At 36.9% G+C, this 21,049-nt stretch overlaps 1 protein-coding gene across 2 annotated transcripts in view; it reads right to left on the reverse strand.

Annotated features, from left to right (window-relative positions):
• The window catches only part of LOC135760480 (complement C3-like), a 78,027-nt gene that overhangs the window by 39,227 nt on the left and 17,751 nt on the right, over positions 1-21,049 (reverse strand). For both annotated transcript variants that reach the window (XR_012336539.1, XM_065274472.2), the window contains exons 10-20: positions 20,692-20,807; positions 20,459-20,605; positions 20,128-20,322; positions 12,707-12,898; positions 8,229-8,387; positions 8,014-8,143; positions 7,805-7,876; positions 7,041-7,235; positions 4,889-5,003; positions 4,681-4,766; positions 4,445-4,584 (exon numbers count right to left, since the gene is read on the reverse strand). Coding sequence is in view for 1 of the 2 variants with exons in the window: in XM_065274472.2 (XP_065130544.1) it covers positions 4,445-4,584; positions 4,681-4,766; positions 4,889-5,003; positions 7,041-7,235; positions 7,805-7,876; positions 8,014-8,143; positions 8,229-8,387; positions 12,707-12,898; positions 20,128-20,322; positions 20,459-20,605; positions 20,692-20,807 (1,547 nt within the window). In the remaining variant the exon portion in view is untranslated. The remainder of the gene's footprint in view (positions 1-4,444; positions 4,585-4,680; positions 4,767-4,888; positions 5,004-7,040; positions 7,236-7,804; positions 7,877-8,013; positions 8,144-8,228; positions 8,388-12,706; positions 12,899-20,127; positions 20,323-20,458; positions 20,606-20,691; positions 20,808-21,049) is intronic.

The raw sequence follows: 21,049 nt of genomic DNA on the forward strand, positions 1-21,049 counted from the left end.
ACTTGTGCGCTGCTGAGTAGTTTCATATCTTCGCCTTTAAACAATGCCTAATTAATGTCATAGACATATAAAAGTGCGCTTGTCAATGTTTTAATCATTTAAGAGCAGCAAGAATGGATTTTTTTCCAAAACCTGCAGCAATCGGATAAGCAAAGGTGCGTATGTCTGCTCAGACCCTGACGTGATGCTAAGCACTTTTCCACGTCAAAAACAGTTTTTATAAATATGGACTTTGTTGTGGATTTTTGCGTACGCACACTTTATGATCAAATCTGTGTGTACGCAAGCTTTACAAATGAGGCCCCATGTGAGTACATTTGAATGCAAATGAGCTCCCTTACACTTAGCAAAATCCCCGGTGTTAAATAAACACTGTGGGTGTATATATAATCCACTCCCAGATGGGTGTGTATAAAGACTGGTGTTAAAATGTAACACTGAAGCAGTGTTAAAGCTAATGAGATAATGAAGTGATGATTAAGACAATAATGGTGAACACCTGCTGGTCATTCTGTGTCAAATTAACCTTAATTTTAGAATTTTCCCTGTCTTTAATTTTTTTATTTTGATGACTCTTTTTCTGGATAAAGTAATACTAAAATACTGCAGAAAGACAAAATATATAATGTAATAGATGAAATCCCCACAGTTAAATAAACACTATCATCATCTCTGTTTGAAAACTAAAATTACAACTTGCTTGCAGAGTTACATGGATGATAGGTTTAACTTCGATACAACTGCTGTAAATCTGGTTAATAAAGTTAGTCACCATTGCTCCGATTAGTGTTTCCTTTAGTTGGGTACTTGGGTCTTAAAGTTTATTGTTAGTTTTTTTCTGCTCATTGTGGCAGTGTGTTTATAAAACACTTCTGTTAGAGCAGAGAAAGATGAGAGAAATGAAGTCTAGAACTGTTACTATTTAATTATGATAAAAAAAAAACATAAGTGTTGTGATTCAATGATCTCATACAAAACAATAATCACTGTATGTAAGTGTATAATTTTATATTCGGTCTACCACATGAAATCCATATAGCCTTAAGGGTTAATATTTTTCACCGAAATCTAATCTGTGGTGTCAGTCAGACACACTGAGACATCAACGATCATAAAACACAACCATGGTGACAATCAACAACAAAGCTTCATGCCGCAATGCATGCTGGGTACCAGGATTGTATAAAACTCATTCATAACTCCCCTCATGCATTGTGACATGACAAAATTGTGCACATTTCTTACCATTTACTGTCACCCTTGTTGAGATTTGTATCAGAAGTTATGATGTCTCTCATAAGCAAAAAAAAAAAAAACTAAAGCATTACAGCAGTCTTACAGAACAGTGTCTTTCATAGGGCATGTTTGTATTTGCATTGCTGTCTTCATCATTTATTTATGAACAAATGTTTTAATGATTGGTAAAGAATAAAATAAATAACCAATCTCAGATGCTATGAAAAGTTTTCCCTCTATATCAAGCAACGGACAAGCAGTCTTAATAAAACAATATTACAATTGCTAAAAGAGGAAAATTAGTTAAGTGAAGGTCAAAGGACGAATGTCTAACTAAATGAAACGTTAATCACAATAATGGTGACTTCAAATGAACCCATAACAAACACAAACTTGAGATTTAATGTGATACATTCTGAGATTACATCACGTCAGAAAGAAGATTTGTCTACTAAATCACATGTGTGGATGCTGGAATAGTTGAACACTTGTATTTTGTTCTGATAACTGTTTAGAAGTTAAACTTATCATCCCGGTTTAGAAAATAACGCTGCAAGTTATAATTTTAGTTTTTTTAACAGAGATTATGATAGAGAGGCAAACGTGCAAGATTGCAGCTTTTGGAGTCATACACCCAACAATGTTCATTTAATACTGGGGATTTCGCTGTATTAATCTATTGCATTTTGTCTTCATAATTTTAGTATTACTTTCTCCAAAAAAAATCCAGGAAAATTTGGTTAATTTGACACAGAATGACCAGCAGGTGTTCACCATTAATGTCTTTATCATCACTTCATTATCTCATTTACTTCAACACTGCTTCAGTGTTACATTTTAACACCAGTCTTTTTAAACACCCATCTGGGAGTGGATTTTATATACACCCACAGTGTTTATTTAACACTGGGGATTTTGCTGTGTACCAACAGACAGTGAGCGCTTTCGTTTATTATTTCCATATTTATAAAGACTTTCTTTGACGTGGAAAAGTTATTAGTGCCATGTCAGGGTCTGAGCAGACGTATACACTTTTGCTTGTCTGATTGCCAGAGATGGGACCAAGTCACACATGTGCAAGTCTCAAGTAAGTCTCAAGTCTGAACCTTCAAGTCTCAAGTAAGTCCCAAGTATTTTTTTTCTTGGGCAAGTCAAGTCAAGTCGAGTCACAGGCTATGTCAAGTCAAGTCAAGTCAAGTCCTGTAGTAGGTCAAGTCAAGTCCAAGTCAAGTCACCTTATTATTGTAATTTTACCTGCAGAATCTGATCTTAATAAAGTGACAAGATATACGGTAAGTAACTATCAGTAAATTACAATAATTTGGATTTGCATTGTAAATACTCATGTTCAGTAAAATACATCTTGGAATCAAACAAAATTGTAACTTCATAAATTATTTATTTTTCACTTCTGCCAACCGTGTTTGAAATTTTCCACATTGAGTCCATAAAACAAATAACAGCTTAACATCCAACAGACCCCTCTCTGAACACCTCCCTCTCTCTCAAAAACAGTTTACGTACAACATTAAACTTTGTTACCTCTCTCTCTCTCTCTCTCTCTCTCTCTCTCTCTCTCTCTCTCTCTCTCTCTCTCTCTCTCTCTCTCTCTCTCTCTCTCTCTCTCTCTCTCTCTCTCTCTCTCTCACTCTCTCTCTCTCAAACATGTGCCCAGAAAAAACGAGCGTGTCGCATCTCTTCCGTTTGCGCGCCTAAATTTGAAATAACGAACTTGAGCGTGCAAAAGACGCGACATGTGAACCGCCCCTAACATTGTAGAATCAAGTAATTTTTCTCTGTGTGTGTGTACAGGTGGCAAACTTGAAAAAGAAGTATTCAAAAATAAAAATAAGTATTTAAAAAAATTAATCAAAATTATTTTGCCCACATTTTTCCCCAACACAGTATGATGAGGGCTACATTAGCTATTATTACATTAGCTAACTACCAACTAACCAGATATTAACAAATTGACAAGCACTTACTGGGCATAATGGCTCTTTAAATGATGACCAAAATTGGAGGTTGCCTTCTGGCTGCTTGTGATTTTAACGTTGCATGTCTTGCAAAGCACTGTTCGTCTTTTGCCATCTTGTTGAAGCCGAAAGCGATGACCCTCGGTACCACTCCGGCTGACATGTTGATATCTGATCTAAGTGGGCGTGGTGTGCGTAAGGTACGAGAGGGCATGACGAATGATAGTGTCGTGATTCAGTCATGACAACACCATTCTCAGCCTGCGCTCCAGCTGGGTCGACTTTATTTTTAAAAATAATTTATATATTTTATATTTAAACTGAAAACATGATGTGATTAACACTCAAGTCATTCAAGTAATTGTGTCTCAAGTCAAGTCAAGTCCCGAGTCTTTAACTTCCAAGTCCGAGTCGAGTCTCAAGTATTTTATTTTTTGTCAAGTCAAGTCACAAGTCACAAAAATAGCGACTCGAGTCGACTCGAGTCCAAGTCACCAAGTCACAAGTCCCCATGTCTGCTGATTGCAGCCGGTTTTTGGAAATATAAGCCACATTTCTGCTCGAAAAGGGTTATTTTATATGCCAATCACATTAATTATGCATCGTTTAAAGGCAGAGATCCGAAACTGCTCCGCTGCGCACAAGTTCAAGAACATTTGTGATTTATAGATTTCACATCTTAAAGAAAAGGGTAAGCGTGTTTTCTGCGCGTTCGTTCGGTTTATGAATAACACCTATGCATTTTTGATAAATGATCGTAAGATCAAATGTAGGATGATTTCTACACAGCATTTTATAAATGAGGCACCTGATTTCTGTGAATACAGTCTTTGACAATAGTATCTTTGGCCGCATTAGCGCTACAAAGCGCTAACAAACACTTTTAGGTAAAATAAACCAGTCAGTCAGTGGCCAATCCTTGTTGTCGAGGAGCATGCACATTCAGAGTCGCTTCAGGGATTTCCAGAATCAATGTTGTTTTGTTTCTGTCTTTCTGTCTAGGGACTGCAGGTGGAAATTAGCATTTCTTTGCTATAACCTGGCACATGACATCTCTTCTTTTTTTTAGATTAATGTTCCCTGTGCATTGTCCCTGATTAAGTATGTTAAAAATAAACTCATTCATTGTTAAATAATTTTTTTTTTATCCAGTAAAGAGGGTTGGTATTATGATTTTTAAATTTGTATGTGGTTTTTTGTATACCGAAAATGATTGTTACTGATTGATTTACCTTCAGCTTTTGTGAGGAGTAATTGTGAATAATGGCTCTGATTTCCAGTTGCTCATTGCGAACGGCTGAGTACGGCATCTTGAGGTCGATAAAAAACTTCTTGAAAACTATAATCTCTTGAGGATCTGCCACACAGATACCTTTGAGAGAGAAGACAGAAAATGTTTTAAAGCAGCAGGATCATTTTAGCTCAGAATCATATCATAAATTTGAGATTTTCAACATTTTGAACTTACTATTTGTGTTTGACAGGCTGACGGCTAAGATCTGCCAGGTAGTTATAGATTCTTTCAGATGGCCTTCTTTTGTTAATGTTGTTACACTGGAATTCATGGAAATGAAAAGTCAAATTAGAAACATTTTCTCCATCTCTAACAATAGCTTAATACTAATAAAAAAATCATAATTCTAATAAAAAACTGTTTCTTAAACTTGTGGGCTAACCAGCCACGTCCTTGGCAGTTGGGCAGGGTTACTTCCTCCCAAAGCCAGCTTTCAGGGAAGTTCACACGTGAGACAATGTCGTCAGAGTCAGTAAAATAATCATCATCTTCGTCACCTGGAAAAGTTTAAAGGGGTCATGACATTTGGAATCAAATTTACCTTCATCTTTTCAAATATAATATATCTTAGTATCATTAATATGCACTCTCAGAAATAAAGGTACACAAGTTGTCACTGGGACAGTACCCTTTCAAAAAGGTACACCATTGTACCCAAAGGACGGTTTCACATTTGGTGCGATTGCCTGGTCCGAACCAGAGTTCGATTGCTCCCCCCTCCACATGCCCCCCATGGACTGTGTTCACATATTATTTTTGCATCCGAACCGCGGTACGCTTGCATCATCAAGCTGCAGCCGGCGCGTTCTCATGTTGCTTGGCAACCGCTGTAAACGAGAAGACGACAAGTGTGATTGACTAACTGCAAGCAGAGAGATGATTTCTGAATGCCTCCGCAAAAATTGACGTCGGCGGACAGACCACGTTGTCATCGAAACGACTTTAGTATGTTTGCGGCAGACAGACGAAAGTGCGTTTCTGTATTATTTCTTTGAGAACAAAACCAAAGGTTTAAAAAAAATAAGAACAAAACTCAAGCAAGCATTCTATGCATTTTGTTGTCAAGGTAAGTGCACTTCTACGTAATTAACAGCGGTTCACTTTCGCGATTTGGTACGATTGCGCTCACATTAGCAGCGAACCGATCTGGAGTACACATGAAACGAACCCCAGACCACCCTTTTTAAGCAGACTCGAGTACGTTTCGCGGGTGCGCACCCGAGTTCGGAAGACAGCGTTCACATCATCCAAATGTACAGAATTCTGATGTCAATCGAACCCGGGTGCGCACCAAAAGTGCTAATGTGAAAACGCCCATAGAGTGCATATTAGTCCTTAAAGGTACATATTGGCAGTTCAAAGATACATATTTGTACCTAAATGGTACATATTAGGACCTTTTTTTAAAGGGTACTGCCCCAGTGACAGCTTCGTATCTTTATTTTTGAAAGTGTATCCTACAAGTTTTATTACTAAAGCGCCCTCTTTTTCAATAATAAAATAATTTACATAATCGTCCTCTGTGAATATATACATTTTTATATAACCTCACCCATCCCAAAATATGTCTGAGAAACAAGCTTATATTGTATTAATAATCTCTGCTCATAGTTAATGAGAGTTGTACATTATTTAGGGCACAATTCTCTGTTTAAAAGAGGAAAAACATCACGGTTTTGTACACACTAGCTGAAAAAGATATGTCTGTGTTCGATTTCTTTAGTGGTGAAAACTTTTATTGTTTTGCCTCTGAGCTTGTTTGGCTGTCTTTAACATGAATAAACACACAATGCGCTTAAAAGGACTATTAGAAATGCTGTTCTGTAGTGAACTGTAAGTTTAGCTGCAATATGTAGACTGTCAATCACAGAGATGGGCAGGTCACAGAGCCACTCTTTTTTAAAGAAATAAAATTAAAGAGTTTAAAAGAATAGAATGGAAGAAATAGTCAGTGGTGCCCCTAGGGAGGGTTAAGGTAGGGCTGGATTTGAACAAAAATCCTAATTCTCAATTAGCCTAGATTGTTATTGCGGTTATTATTATTGCCAATTACTAGATTTTACATTAAAGCTTTGAATTTTTTATAGCTTTTTCTAAAGCAGTTGCATGGTAAATTCTAAACATCTAAAACTAAATAATATACAATGTAATTAACAAACAATTATGGGAGAAATGTGAAAAACAAATGGCTAAAGGACACGTCAACTTATCAATTATAAAAAACCAAAACCAAATTGTTTAGCCACAACTGTATTTAAGCCATGTCAATTCCATGTTCACATTGCAAGGTATTGTCAGTTTATCTGTGTACGGCGCGTTTCATTGTTCACAGTCCATGTTAGGACCTTTGTGCCTGTTCATTAGTTTACTGTTTCTTGGATTACACTTTTGTTTTGTTTCCTAGTTGGGTTGTCTCTTTGGAACTGCCCTCAACTATGTTTATTTGCCTGTTGTCTTGGATTGTCTGACTTGAGTTTCAATAAACTTCTGCATTTGGGATCCACTCCAATGTTACGCTCATTACAATGACTTACTACGAGCCAAAACCATCTCTGCCTCTCCAGCTTTTTCTCTGCTGGTTTTCATCTCATTGCAGCAGTGCAGAAAAGCCTGGACACATTCTGGTCCATCTTCGATGTACGTGGCTCGTCGCTCACAGGTGTAGCCGAGTTTATTTTTCCTCATTCCATCAACACAGCACTTCTTCAGATTGCCAGAGTATTTACCAGCTGAAAACACAACAGCAGCATATAACAGTGAGCAGTGTAGAAGAACAAAGTGGAGGAAAAGACGAAGATCCTACATTTTGGGAAATTCTGTGTTTGAAAAGTAAACAGTAGCTTTACAAGTAGATGGGGAAAAGACTTTCAATGCCCAGAAAATCCATAATGATTTACACTTCCAGGTTAAAGGGCCCATAGCATGAACATGTTAGCATTGCCACTTTGTAGGTGTGAGCAAAAATTAGATAATTGAAATTTAGCCCTCTTTATGATGTCATAAGGAGCTCTTATTATAATAATATTAATATAATAATATCTGTACTATCCAACCACAGCACTGCCATTTAGTGCAGAGAGAAAGAGAGAAAGAAAAAATAATTGACGCCACAACTGAGTTTGAATTGCATCAAACCACCATCATTGTGATTAGTATCTGCACTTCATCCGCTCATTTGCATTTTAAAGGACACACCCAAAACAACACATTTTTGCCAATACTGTACCTACAAAATGGCAATGTTAACATGGTTATGCAATGGGTCTTTTAAAATTTAATCACACATTAAGATCCTCACACAGTGTCGTGGTGACCTGTACAAGATTCTCAGATCTCCGTTTTCTCTTTGAAGGGACAGGACATTCAGGCACTAGATGAAAAAAAAAATGGACAAAGTTTTAACAATGATTCATATGCATAAAGCCCAATTTATTCTTATGTGTCGACTGTATAGCATAGATGCTATGTCAACGCCTGACGTGCACCTCGCTATAAAACTGAAATTACTTGTTCTGATGCTGGTTCCTCCAGCAGTGCTGGACTCAAACATCAAACCGGCATCATAGAAAACCCCCATACTGTCTTTACCACTGCCTGCTGTACAACCAGTGTCATGTTTCTCAATGATGTCCCAGATCTGCAGACAGCAAACAGATCGGTTAAGAAAGCTTTACGCAAGTAAAAATCTTTCACTGTTTGTACGGTGTCACCAGAATCATCACCTTAGACTGAGTTAATCTGTTCTTGTTGAGCACATGCACAGCCTTGTCAACCACAACCAGTCCAACTTTAGCTCCAGGGTCCCCGGTTATTTCCAAGCTGAATTTATCACGTGGTTCTCTAAAACCCTTTTCATCGTCATCTTTCACATGAAGCTTGAGCTGTTTAATGAGAGCGGCAGAGACATAAAAAGAAGCTTTTACAAAAACAGACTTTTGTGTTATGTTTCAAATAAATGAAACTGAAAAGCTTTGACATTGGGTTTCCTTGGGCCTCATTTATAAAAGTGCAACATAGAAACTATCCTACATTTTATCTAAAACAATTTCTGAAATTATCGTATTTGTGATTCAGAGAAAAGGAGCATACACAAAAAAAACGTACATATATCTATTCTTTTTAAGAAATATGAGATTTTTTTTAAACGCAGGCAGATATCAAGAATCTGCACATAAATCACAATCATGGTGAAATAATTAATGTTCCACTGCATTCTGGGACCCACTCCTATATAAACTCATGACTCCCATCATGCATTGCAACATGAATTATGTCACCATGATTGTGATTCATGTGCTGATTCTTGATATCTAGCTGTGTGTTGAAAAAAATCCCCTGTATTAAAAAATGAAATTTATAAACAACTGATTTTTTTCATTCTGATGATTTTTATTTGTTCTAATAGACAAACTGAAAAAAAATGCTTTTAATAAAAGACAAAATGAACAAAGGATTTTTCGCTTACATAAGCTATGATAGCCTTTTGTTTCTAACTTTATTTTGCAACAACTGATGTTTTACAAAGATTAATAACAAAGAGAAAAACTGTCCAACTAAAGGTAGTGATGGGAGAAACGAAGCTTTTCGAAGCTTCGAAGCAATTGGTTCAATTGAAAAAACTGATTCAGTTTTTTGAAGCAGTTTGAAACACCACACACGTTGGCGACCCCTATTGGTCAAACTAGTGTAAAATCAGATATTTCCAAACATTTTACACTTTTTTTACAAAATAATAGCAAGATTTTTATTAAAATATGTTTAAAACATTATTTAACTTAATTAAGACATAGTTAAAAGTGTATCATGTAGTTTTAGTTTTATTTAGGGCAAACAAATCATTAAAACTAACTACCCTTTTAACTCTGCACATTTTTTTCATTAAATCTGTCTATAAACAAAAAGTAGACAAAATGGCGGTGTTATTAGTCAGAAGAATAAATGTTTTATGAACTTTCATAATAAAACTGACCTGAGTTCACCTAAACATATTAGACACTGTCATTAGTCATGTGATCAACTCCCCCTAGTGGTGAACCATAACGTTTCGAAACAGTTATGACGTAATGAAGCCTCGTTTGCTAAAATCACGTGACTTGGGCCAGTTTGAAACAAGTTCCGAAACACTGATTCGAAACAAAAGATTCGTAAATGTTTCGAAGCCTCATGAAGCAGTGCTTCGAAAACGACCATCACTAACTAAAGGAAACGCTGATCACAGTTGATTTTATCACACAAGGCAGTGGCTGGAAGTCAGTTTTAGTTCTTGTGTTTCTCTTTTCTTCAGTGATTCTGCTCATTATCAGGTGTCTTCAATAATCAAAAAAACATCACTTAAATATCCAATTGACTCAGTGCTTCAATGTTACTTTAACACACTGCAGGTGAAATCAATTAATTCAATTAACAAAGCGTGATTGACCCTGTCTTGAGACGGTCTCGGCTTGGACTCGACTACAACACTAGTAATTTGAACTAGCAGACATGTTATAGTAACTGTTAAGTTTGAGTTGTCTGTACTAAGCTTAAATTGAAATTGTAAGCAGAGGTGGGTAATCCACGTGCCATGAGTAAAAGTCCTTTACTGCAGTGGTTTTCAACTCCAGTCCTCGGGCCCCCCCTCCCAGAAAATTTTAGATGTCTCCTTATATGAAACACCTGAATCCACTTACCCAGCTAACAGAAAAAAGTTCTAAGAACGTTCCCTGAAAGTTCCCAAAAATCCCAAAAACGTTCTGCCAACGTAAAAAGTGTCCAGTTTTCTTGACGTGCTAAGAACGTTCTTGTGCTGTCACAACGTTAGAGGAATGTTGCATTTTATCATTTTTAAACGTTATGACAATGTCATGTTTTAATATTCACACAATGTTTAAAACAACAACTGTTTATTATATTGACTTGTTTGATGGTTATGTAAATGATAGAGAAACATTGCACTTTATTATTTTAAAACTGTTAGAAAGCATTATTTCTGAATGTTCAGTAAATAAATTGCTGTAGAAACACAATTCACTTATTAGGTTTAGATGTTGATGTTTTATTTCATTTTAAGTCACCATTATTGTGATTAGTGTTTGTTTTAGTTGGACTCTTGACTCTTGACTTTTTATTTGGTAGTTTTTTCTCTGATTGTGTTAACTTTGTGTTAATACGCCACATTTGTTATGAACATGTAAAGTTAATAGTGTAGTTCTGTGGTGGTGGGTACATAATGGTAAAGATCATCACCTGGTTAATTTCCTAATCAAAAGTTTATTTTCTGTTAATAATGTAAATGAGATCCACCACTTTCACAGCAGTTTGTCATTAAGGAGTTTTAGAAACTTTAGACAAAAAATACACGCTGTATAATTGGGACGCACAAACATCAAGAATCAGAGTATGAATCTCAACCATGGTGACAAATAAAATAAAAATAAAAATTCATTATTTATCCGTGCTGCAGTGCATGCTGGGAGTCCTGAATGGAATTTGTAATTTGTTGATACCCAGCATGCATTGCAGCATGAAGTTTTTCATTTAATTGTCACCATGGTTGAGATTGATACTCTGATTCTTGATGTTTGTGCGTCCCAATTATAAAGCGGATATTTTTTCTCCAAAGTTTCTAAAACTCCTTAATCACAAACTGCTGTGAAAGTGCTGGATCTCAAACTTTATTGACAGAAAACAAACTTTTGATAAGAAAATTAATAACGTGATAATCTTTAACATTATGTATCAAGAACCACAGAATTACACTATTAACTTTACACGTTCATAACAAATATGGTGTATTAACACAAAGTTAACACAACCAGGAAAAAAACTAGCAAACAAAATGTAAAGAGTCCAACTAAAACAAACACTAATTACAATAATGGTGACTTAAAATGAAACAAAACATCAACATCTAAACCTAATAAGTGAATTGTGTTTCTACAGCAATATATTTACTGAACATTCAGAAATAATGTTTTCTAACAGTTTTAAAATAATAAAATACAATGTTTCTCTATCATTTACATAACCATCAAACAAGTCAATATAATAAACAGTTGTTGTTTTAAACATTGTGTGAACATTAAAACATGACATTGTCATAAAGTTTAAAAATGGTAAAATGTAACATTCCTCTAACGTTGTGACAACACAAAAACGTTCTTAGAACGTCAAGAAAACTGGACACTTTTTACGTTGGCAGAACGTTTTTGGGAACTTGGGAACTTTCAAGGAACGTTCTTAGAACTTTTTTCTGTTAGCTGGGTGAGTGGATTCAGGTGTTTCATATAAGGAGACATCTAAAATTTTCTGGGAGGGGGGGCCGAGGACTGGAGTTGAAAACCACTGGTCTACTGTATTTTGTTTCAATCACCTGGATGTGCTAATTAGCACAGTTTTTCAGCAGGAGGTGAGCTCTTGGCTCGTTGGTGTTTTAAGCCCTCAACGAAGCCTTCAAGGAAGCGTTGCCTGTTTTGTCCAATATTTACCCATTATGGGTCAAAAATAACCCAGCCATTTTTAGAGTGTATTAGTGGAAGCTTGGCTACCTCTAGTGACAAAACGTGGACGTGTACAGCGATGGCACAAAGTTAAAAAAGTTTATTTTGGTCAAAAACAGCTACGCAAAACAGGTTATATTTTAGCGTCCTGATTTATGGGTGATTCCTGTGATATTTTAACAATAGGATGTTTTGTAAAATTATGCCATAATTATATACATGTACATAAATGGTGACATGCTATTTATTTTTTGATTGGTGGGTGTTTGGGTTGGGTGTGCCAGATCTTTTATAAACGTTTAATCACGTGCAATTTCTCTGGTAAAATGTCTGTTTTTTAAGGATTTGTAGACTTCTCTTACTAGAAAAGAAAAACAATAAAAAACTTTTTGAAGTGGTCTCATTCTCATTTTGCCATCTACATTATATATACTCTAAAAAAATGCTAGGTTATTTTCAACCCAGCCTTGGGTCAAAAAGGGACAACCTCAGCCTTTATGTTAAACTAAACCCAAAAATGTTTATATTTGACCCGACAACAGGTTAAAACAACCAAGCATTTTGGGTTAAAACAACCGAATGGGTTGGGTTCGTCCTTTTTTTTTTTTTTTTTGAGTGAATGCAAGTACAAAATGAGAATAATCAAAACAAACATTTGTATTCAATTGACAGCTTTATTTATGTATTTTTTACTGCTGATCATTTTGGTGATGTTCACTCACCGTTCCCATGCATGTGTCCTTTACATCCACCCAGACTGAATCAGAGACCACCTCAGATGAACCCACATGATAATAAGCCACGAAGCGAAAAGAGGGAAGCATGTCTTTGGTTACAGATAGAGGCAGAGTCACGAGAGACTGTTCTTCTCTTCTAAACCTGCCTACTTTTACAATCTGCCCTTTACTGGTGATCTGAAAATAACAGAATAAGAGAGACACAGGAAATAATGAGTAACAGCACAACATTTATATAATAAGTGGATTTTGTATTAGTAATTGAAAAAGCAAATGTGTGTCTTCAAGACAATCAAACAATAAATTTTAACTTGATAATTTGTTATATAAGAGGTCATCATACTTAAATAAACATCCTGCAAGTTTCAGAACTAAAAACATCCTTCCCAGCCAGCAGTGCTTGGTGGGGCAAATGTAGGCCCCATATGGGCTTGCAATATGGGCCCCAAGCTGGTCTTGCACCCGGGTTTCATGCTGGCCCCATCTGACTTAGCCCACATGAACCTTCTGTAGAAACTAAAGCCAATGTGGACTAAACCAAAGTCAAGTATGGGTGTGGTTGGGTTGAAGAAGTGATGAAGTTAATTAGATAATGAAGAGATGAACGAAGTGATGATTGGCCATTAATGATAAACACCTGCTGTTAATAAACAGAATCACTAAAGAAAGATGAACAAGAAAAGAATAAAGACAAAATACCAGCAGAACCACAACAACTACAAAAAATAAATAAACATTTCTTGGTGGAGCTAATGTAGACCGCAAAATCCCCAGTGTTAAATTTATGCTGCTCAGTGTTTAGATCCACACTACAGAGTGTTAAAAAAGTAACACTGAGGCATTTTCATCTTACTCGTAGAGTTATTTATTAAGGTCTAGATGTTGGCTCTTTCATTAAAAGTCACCATTATTGTGATCAGTGGTAGTTTTAGTTGGACTCTTTACTCTGTTTTTAACTTGTTGTTTTCTGGTTGCTGTAATTTGGTGTGTTTAAAACCTGTTTGTTATGGCAGCGAAAGAGACAGAAGTGTCCAGTGTGATTCTATGGTGGCGGTGGTAGTGGTTAGGATATAATGTTGATTGTCATGTAAAAAAACTGATGTGCTATTTTAGTTTGCTTGCCAAAAATATTTTTTCTGTCAGTAATGTGATACTGAAGTATGATATCTGGCACTCTCATTTCAGTTGCTGGCTGGGTTGTTACTGAAATATAACAGTTTTTGACACCAAGCCAAGAAAACTGTAGGTTCAGGAATGTGCCGAAATGTGACATCAGATTAGAATTTAAACATCTCCACAAACCCCAAAATGTAAACGACCACGTTTATAGCCCTGCCCACAGCTTCACGTGACACATGTGGGCCAGGGGCTATTGCAAACATATGCAGTGTCTCAACAATCAGTAAACATGTCTTTAAAGATTGCCTAATGTAATCAAAATGACTTTAAATACATTTTATACATTTTATTTTGACGCGGTCATCTGTTATGAGTACCCATGGAAACGGAGCTTTCGTTTGTGGAAGAACTGTCTGGGAACAACACAGACGCTGTATACCTTCGGAGGCTCAGAACATAACATTAGGAATGCGTGGTTTAAGTTTATTTTTAAAGAAGTTCCAGCTTGCGTGGGGAGTGTTTTGTTTACTTTGTGTACCACGGATTCATTTATAAAGAAGTGGATGCTGGATTTGGAGAGAGTCTGTTATTAAAAGCAATGTTGTACCATCAATATTGGATCTAACAGGAATGGCAAAGCAGTCTTTATGTGAGTAAAACATTTTAGTAAGTTATTACGTTTCTTATTGCTTTGTTAGAAATCACTTGATATGTCCTGATTGAGTCTAACATCTGTGTCTAACACGTACGTTTGATTGTTTTAATTTACTAAAAACATTAAACGATTAATAAAGGTGTAACACTTAACAATACATCTGTAATAAAACGATAGAAAAATAAAAGGAAGTAATAAGGAAGGACTTACCAGCCGCAATTTAGATTCTGATGCCTGCTTACTGTGTTGTATGGTAATTTAGGCAAGTTGCGTTTGAAAATTCCAACACTCAACTAAGCTTTTTTTTAATCATATAACTGTGGTATGTAACGTTACGTGTATGTACACAGCAAAATACCCAGTGTTAAATTAACACTGCTCAGTGTTTATATAATCCACACCAAGATTGGTGTTAAAAAAACACTAAATCAGTTTTAAAGTTAATAAGATAATGAAGTGATTGAGTCATTAATAGTGAACACCTGCTGGACATTCCGTGTCAAATCAACTCAATTTTGGAATTGTTCCTGTCTTAAAGGGGTCATAGCGTGAAAATTAGACTTTTTTCATGTTTAAGTGCTATAATTGGGTCCCCAGTGCTTCTATCAACCTAGAAAATGTGATGAAGATCAACCCAGTAACTTAATTTGAGTAAGCCATTTTCTGCAAGCATGTGAAAAGCTTAGGTCGTTCAGATTTTGCCTGTTTTGTGAGGTAGGTAGCAAGGCGAATTACAATAATAACGCCCCCCTTTATCTTCACTATCCAACCACAGCACTGCCATTTATTGCAGAGAGAAAGAGGGAGAAAAAAAGGACTTGACAGCACAATTGAGATTCAATTACAACAAACCACCATCATTGTGATTAGTGTTTGCATTTCATCCGCTCATTTGCATTTTAAAGGACACACCCAAAAACGGCACACTTTTACTCAGGCCTACAAATTTGCGATTTTAACATGCTATAATAAATTATCTGTGGAGTATCTGTGAGCTAAAACTTCACACACACTCTCTGGGGACATCAAAGATTTATTTTACATCTTAAAAATATATCATAATATGACCCCTTTAAAAAATTTATTTTGTTGACTCTTTTTCTGGAGAAAGTAATACTAAAATGAGGAAGAAAGCCAAATTATTAAATGCAATAGATGAAATCACCATATATAGTTAAATGAACACTATCATCATCTCTGTTTGAAAACTAAAATTACAACTTGCTTGCAGAGTTACATGGATGATAGGTTTAACTTCTAAAGAACTGCTGTAAATCTGGTTAATAAAGTAAGTCACCATTGCTCCGATTAGTGTTTCCTTTAGTTGGGTACTTGGGTCTTGAAGTTTAGTGTTAGTTAGTGATGGTCAACCCGGATCTTTTTAAGGATTCGGGTTATTCTGAGTCACTCACTAATATGATCCGGGTTGTGCGAGTCACTCGAGTCACTTGAGTCACTTCCAATTCCAATCCCTAAATCATACTAATGCCAACCAAGCAACTCAGATCACGCATGCAGCTACGAGTCTACGACTCCTCTGCTCGCAAAAAACGGCTGGGGAACTCGTAAAAAACATGCATGTCCGTGGTAACATTATCAATAACATAATTGTAAAAGTTCGGTGTGTTTAGTTTCATTTCATAATGACAAATATATCAACACCACGTTTAGAAGATGTCAGGCTTTGTTGACTTGGATGTGAGAGGAACATGTCCTGTTTCAGATTGACTTAAAAGATCCACGATAGGTTTCGGTTAATGCAGCCACACAGTCACTCATCCACGCAAGAACATGATCTTGTGATTGAGTCCCAGACAGAGACGCCCGCTCCTGCACGGGTCCTGTGAGTGAACCACTCGCGTCACTCTGAGTGACTCAGTCAACAAGAGGAGCTGTGTATGTCCGTCGGTGGCGGATCTTTCCAGCAGCACTGCTGCAGCAGTCCTCGTATTTAAAATGTTTAAACATTTGCAGCTTCTACCCAAAACATTGTGCCAGTCAAATATTGCAACAGATTAGCCTACATGAGTCAGTGGGTTAATAACACGAGCAAGGCTCATTTTTCCTAGTCCAGGATTCAAGCTCTATGAGTTGAGTCACTCTCTGTGTGAATCCCCGAGCCGCCGACCAACTCATTGTCGCGCGCACGCATCCCTTTGTACTCGGACTCGGAGTTGCAGGAAATTACGATCCGGAATAGCAGCTTTTTGCTCACTCGGTACCCCCAGTTGACATTTGGAGATATAAATTAACTTGTTGTTGCAAGTTATAGAACCTGTAGAGTTATTTGTTGTAATTCTGTTGTAAACATTTGAAGAGCTTTGTGTTTTATACAATTTCTCAATCTTAATGCAAAATCTGAGAGGACTCAACTGACTCGGGTTAATGGTCACTAGGACTCATGGTTCTCGAGTCATTTTAGGGATCGGGTTAAATGATCCGAGTTTCGAGTGACTCGCTCATCACTAGTGTTAGTTTTCTTTTGCTAATTGTGGCAGTGTGTTTATAAAACACATCTGTTAAAGCAGAGGAAGATGAGAGAAAAGAAGTCTATTACTGTTACTATGTTAATTCGTATGAAAGTATAAGTCTTGGGATTCAATGATATCATAAAAAAGTAATCACTGATTGCAAGTGTTTAATTTATGTTCTGCCAACCCTGTGAGGCTCCCATGAAATCCAACAGTGTTGTAAAAGTCCACATACCCTGAAGAGTTAAATATTGTTTACCCAAATCTAATCTGTGGTGCAAAACAAACACACTGAGACATCAACAATCAGCCTATAAAACACAATCAAGGTGACAATTAACAACAAAGCTTCATGCTGCAATGCATGCTGGGTACCAGGATTGTAGAAAACTCAATCATAAATCCCATCATGCATTGCAACATAACAAAAATTTAGCAACTTTCTTACCATTAACTGACACCATTGTTGAGATTTGTATCAGAAATCATCAAGTCTCTCTTAGCAAAAAACAACAAAAAAAACATCTAAAGCAATACGGCAGTCTTATTCAATACAATGTCATTTGCATAGAGCTGTTTATATGCCTCTTTCTTCATCTTTAATTTGTGATCAAATGTTTCACTGACTTGTAGAGTAGAATATAATAATAAACTGAGAAGGTCTGGAAGGTTTTCCCTCTACATGAAGCAATGAACAAGTGGTCTTTCTAAAACATTGTTGCTATTGCTAAAAGAGGAGAGTTAGATCAATGAAGGTCAACGGACAAATGCCTAACTCGAGGAAACACTAATCACAGTAATGGTGACTTCAAATGAACTCATAACAAACACAAACTTAAGATTTAATGTGATACATTTTGTGATAAATGTCTTTTTGACTTGTGGGACATCACATCAGAAAGAAGATTTGTCTACTAAATCATTGGTTCCCAAATCCAGTCCTCGGGACCCCTCTCCCAGCATGTTTTAGATGTCTCCTTATATGAAACACCTGATTCCACTCATCAGGCTAGGCTGGAAGGCTTGATTTTTTCCCCCAAACCATTTCAGATAGGAGTTTTACTTAAACATGAGCTCAGGGGCAGAAAGAAATTTGATTGGTTCACAAAAATGACCAATGAAAGTCCTCAACCGGAGCCTTCAAGGCAGCTTCTGCAGTGAAGCAGTTCGAGCTCACCGTTGGTCAGGTGAGTAGTGCAGATGGTTAGATAGGAATGTGACTGGTTTTGAATTCAGCTTGAAATGTTTCGAGCGTTTAAGTTACGTGTGTCCACGTTTTCACGTGTCCTTGGCACGACTTTCATTTTCGTGCCAGTTTCACCTGTTGGTAACTCAATTGTTTTTCCAATTTTCTTACCATTGTCGCTTGGGATTGAGGTTAGAACAACTTTCTGTTACATAAAATGACATCCTAACCCAAACCCAACTCTAACCCCAACATCAAGTGAAAACAGTTTAAATTGCTGACAAATAAACCACTGCCATTCTAACCCAGACCCAACTTCATCCTCACGCGAAAACAGTTTAAAAAAAAAATACACAAATCTAACCCCAATCCCAATCAACAACGGTTTGAAAAAAGGAGTAAACAACACATGAATCTGGCACGAAAATGAAAGTCATGCCACGAACACGTGGAAACACTTAACTTAAATACTCAAAACATTTCAAGCTGAATTCAGAACTAGTCACATTCCTATCTAACCATCTGCGCTACTCACCTGACCAACGGTGAGCTCGAACTGCTTCACTGCAGAAGCTGCCTTGAAGGCTCCGGTTGAGGACTTTCATTGGTCATTTTTGTGAACCAATCAAATTTCTTTCTGCCCCTGAGCTCATGTTTAAGTAAAACTCCTATCTGAACTGGTTTGGGAAAAAAATCAAGCGGCTGGCGGGAGCCTGATGAGTGGAATCAGGTGTTTCATATAAGGAGACATTTAAAACATGCTGGGAGGGGGGTCCCGAGGACTGGATTTGGGAACCACTGTACTAAATCACGTGTGTGGATGCTGGAATAGTTGAGCACTTGTATTTTGTTCTTACAGCTGTTTAGAAGTCAAACTTATCCATTTAGAAAATAACTCTGCAAGTTATCATTTTATTTTTCAAACAGAGATGCTGATAGAGAGGCAAACGTGAAAGATTGCAGCTTTTGGAGGCATACACCCAACCGTATTCATCTATTGCATTTAATAATTTGTCTGTCTTTATTATTTTAGTATTTTCTCCAGAAAATGAGTCATCAAAATAAGAATTTAGAGACAGGAAAATGTCCAAAATGTAATTGATTTGAATGACCAGCAGGTGTTCACCATTAATGTATTAATCATCACTTCATTATCTCATTAAAGCAACACTATGTAGTTTTTTACTTTTAAATAATGTCTCTTAAAGTTTTTCAGTGATAGAACAACTTTTAACTGGACAAATTGTACTGTTGCTGCAACCTGAGCAGCCTCCTAGCAGCTACAAGCACACTCTGAAAGTGGTGGTGGAGGGTAGGAAACACAGCCCTGCCCCTCCCCCTGCCTGCAGAAGAGTGTCTGATAGCAGGCACTGTTGCGCTTTTCAACCACATGGGGGAGCTGTAAGTCATTTTTATGTGGAAACTACATAGTGTTGCTTTAACTTTAACACTGATTCAGAGTTATATTTTTAACACCAGTCTTTTTTAACACCGATCTTGGTGTGGATTATATAAACACCAAATAGTGTTGATTTAACACTGGTAGAGTTAATTTAACACTGGGGATTTTCCTGTGTAAGAGCAACCTCACAAGCACAATAGAAATATACAAAGTTATTGATAAGGATTTATCAGCCGCAGTTTAGATTCTGATGCGCGCTTACATGTAATGAGGGGAATGAAGCTATCAAATCATAGCAGTAGGCGTTTACGTCCAGGACTTCAATGAGACCCGCCCCTTCAAACAAACCATTTCTCCAGACAGCATCACAACCATGTTACAAAATAGCCTATTACTTATTGCTTTTGATGTTTTTGAATGTAAAAACCACGTGAACATCATAAGTAGACCTCAGACAACAGTATAAAACAATAAAATCAACAACTTCATTGCCCCTTTAATGACTGTCTTACACCAATCTTAACACATTTCTAGCTACAACACTTTCAGTAATAATTAGCTAAAATATCTCACCATGTACGTGTAATCATGATGTTTGACTGTTGAACCTTTTGCCATGTTCAGATTGATTTTCCTTTGATCACCGATTGCGAGTTCTGCAGCATCAATGCCAATGTGCAGGTAGTTTTTTGAGAAGTCGTTGGGCTTGTAAGCGTGAGCAATCATCGTTTGCGGTTTACCTTGCAATTCTGGGTGTATGATATTTACCTGAAAAAAAAAACATCCACATGTACATAACTTGTATAAACAACAAATATTCAGTTAATTGAATGTCTTATTTTCACTCAAGTTCAGGATTAGTTTTAGATCACTACTGAACGTGTATTTGATAGTCAGATCTTACGGTGATCTCCAGTGTGGATGATTCTGCATTTGAATTGACTGTGATCTTTGCAATACCATTTGCTTTTGTTTGACCTCTGACCCCTCCAGGGTTGACCTCCACATCCACATTTTCAGCAGGTGTCTGGTCAGGATTTGTCACATAAACCTTTTATAAAACAAAGGAAATATGACGGTCCAGAGCTTATCTACCACCAGCCTTCAGTTTATCAGCTTTCCTGTGTAGTTTCCTACCGAGACATCAAAAGGCATCCCAGGTTTGAAGAACTGAGGTGTCCTCTGGAAGTGGATGGTGTATGGTGACGTCACAATATGAATGCCTCTCTTATGTGCTTCTACCATTTCACTGCCTGAAACACACAAGATCAACCATCTTTATGTATAAAAATATACACATACATCCCAGATAGCCACTGGATGCTGTAACGGAGCAGGACCGCAACCACAAAACGATAGAGCCGGACTCGTTCCTGAGTCCAAACGCACATTGGGCCGAAGCCGCTTCTGGGGCCTCATTTATAAAGCGTGCGTACGCACAGATATGATCGTAAAGTGTGCGTACGCAAAAATCCACGGCAAAGTCCATATTTAT

This window comes from Paramisgurnus dabryanus, chromosome 4 (genome assembly GCF_030506205.2).
Source record: "Paramisgurnus dabryanus chromosome 4, PD_genome_1.1, whole genome shotgun sequence".
NCBI classification, from domain to species: domain Eukaryota; kingdom Metazoa; phylum Chordata; class Actinopteri; order Cypriniformes; family Cobitidae; genus Paramisgurnus; species Paramisgurnus dabryanus.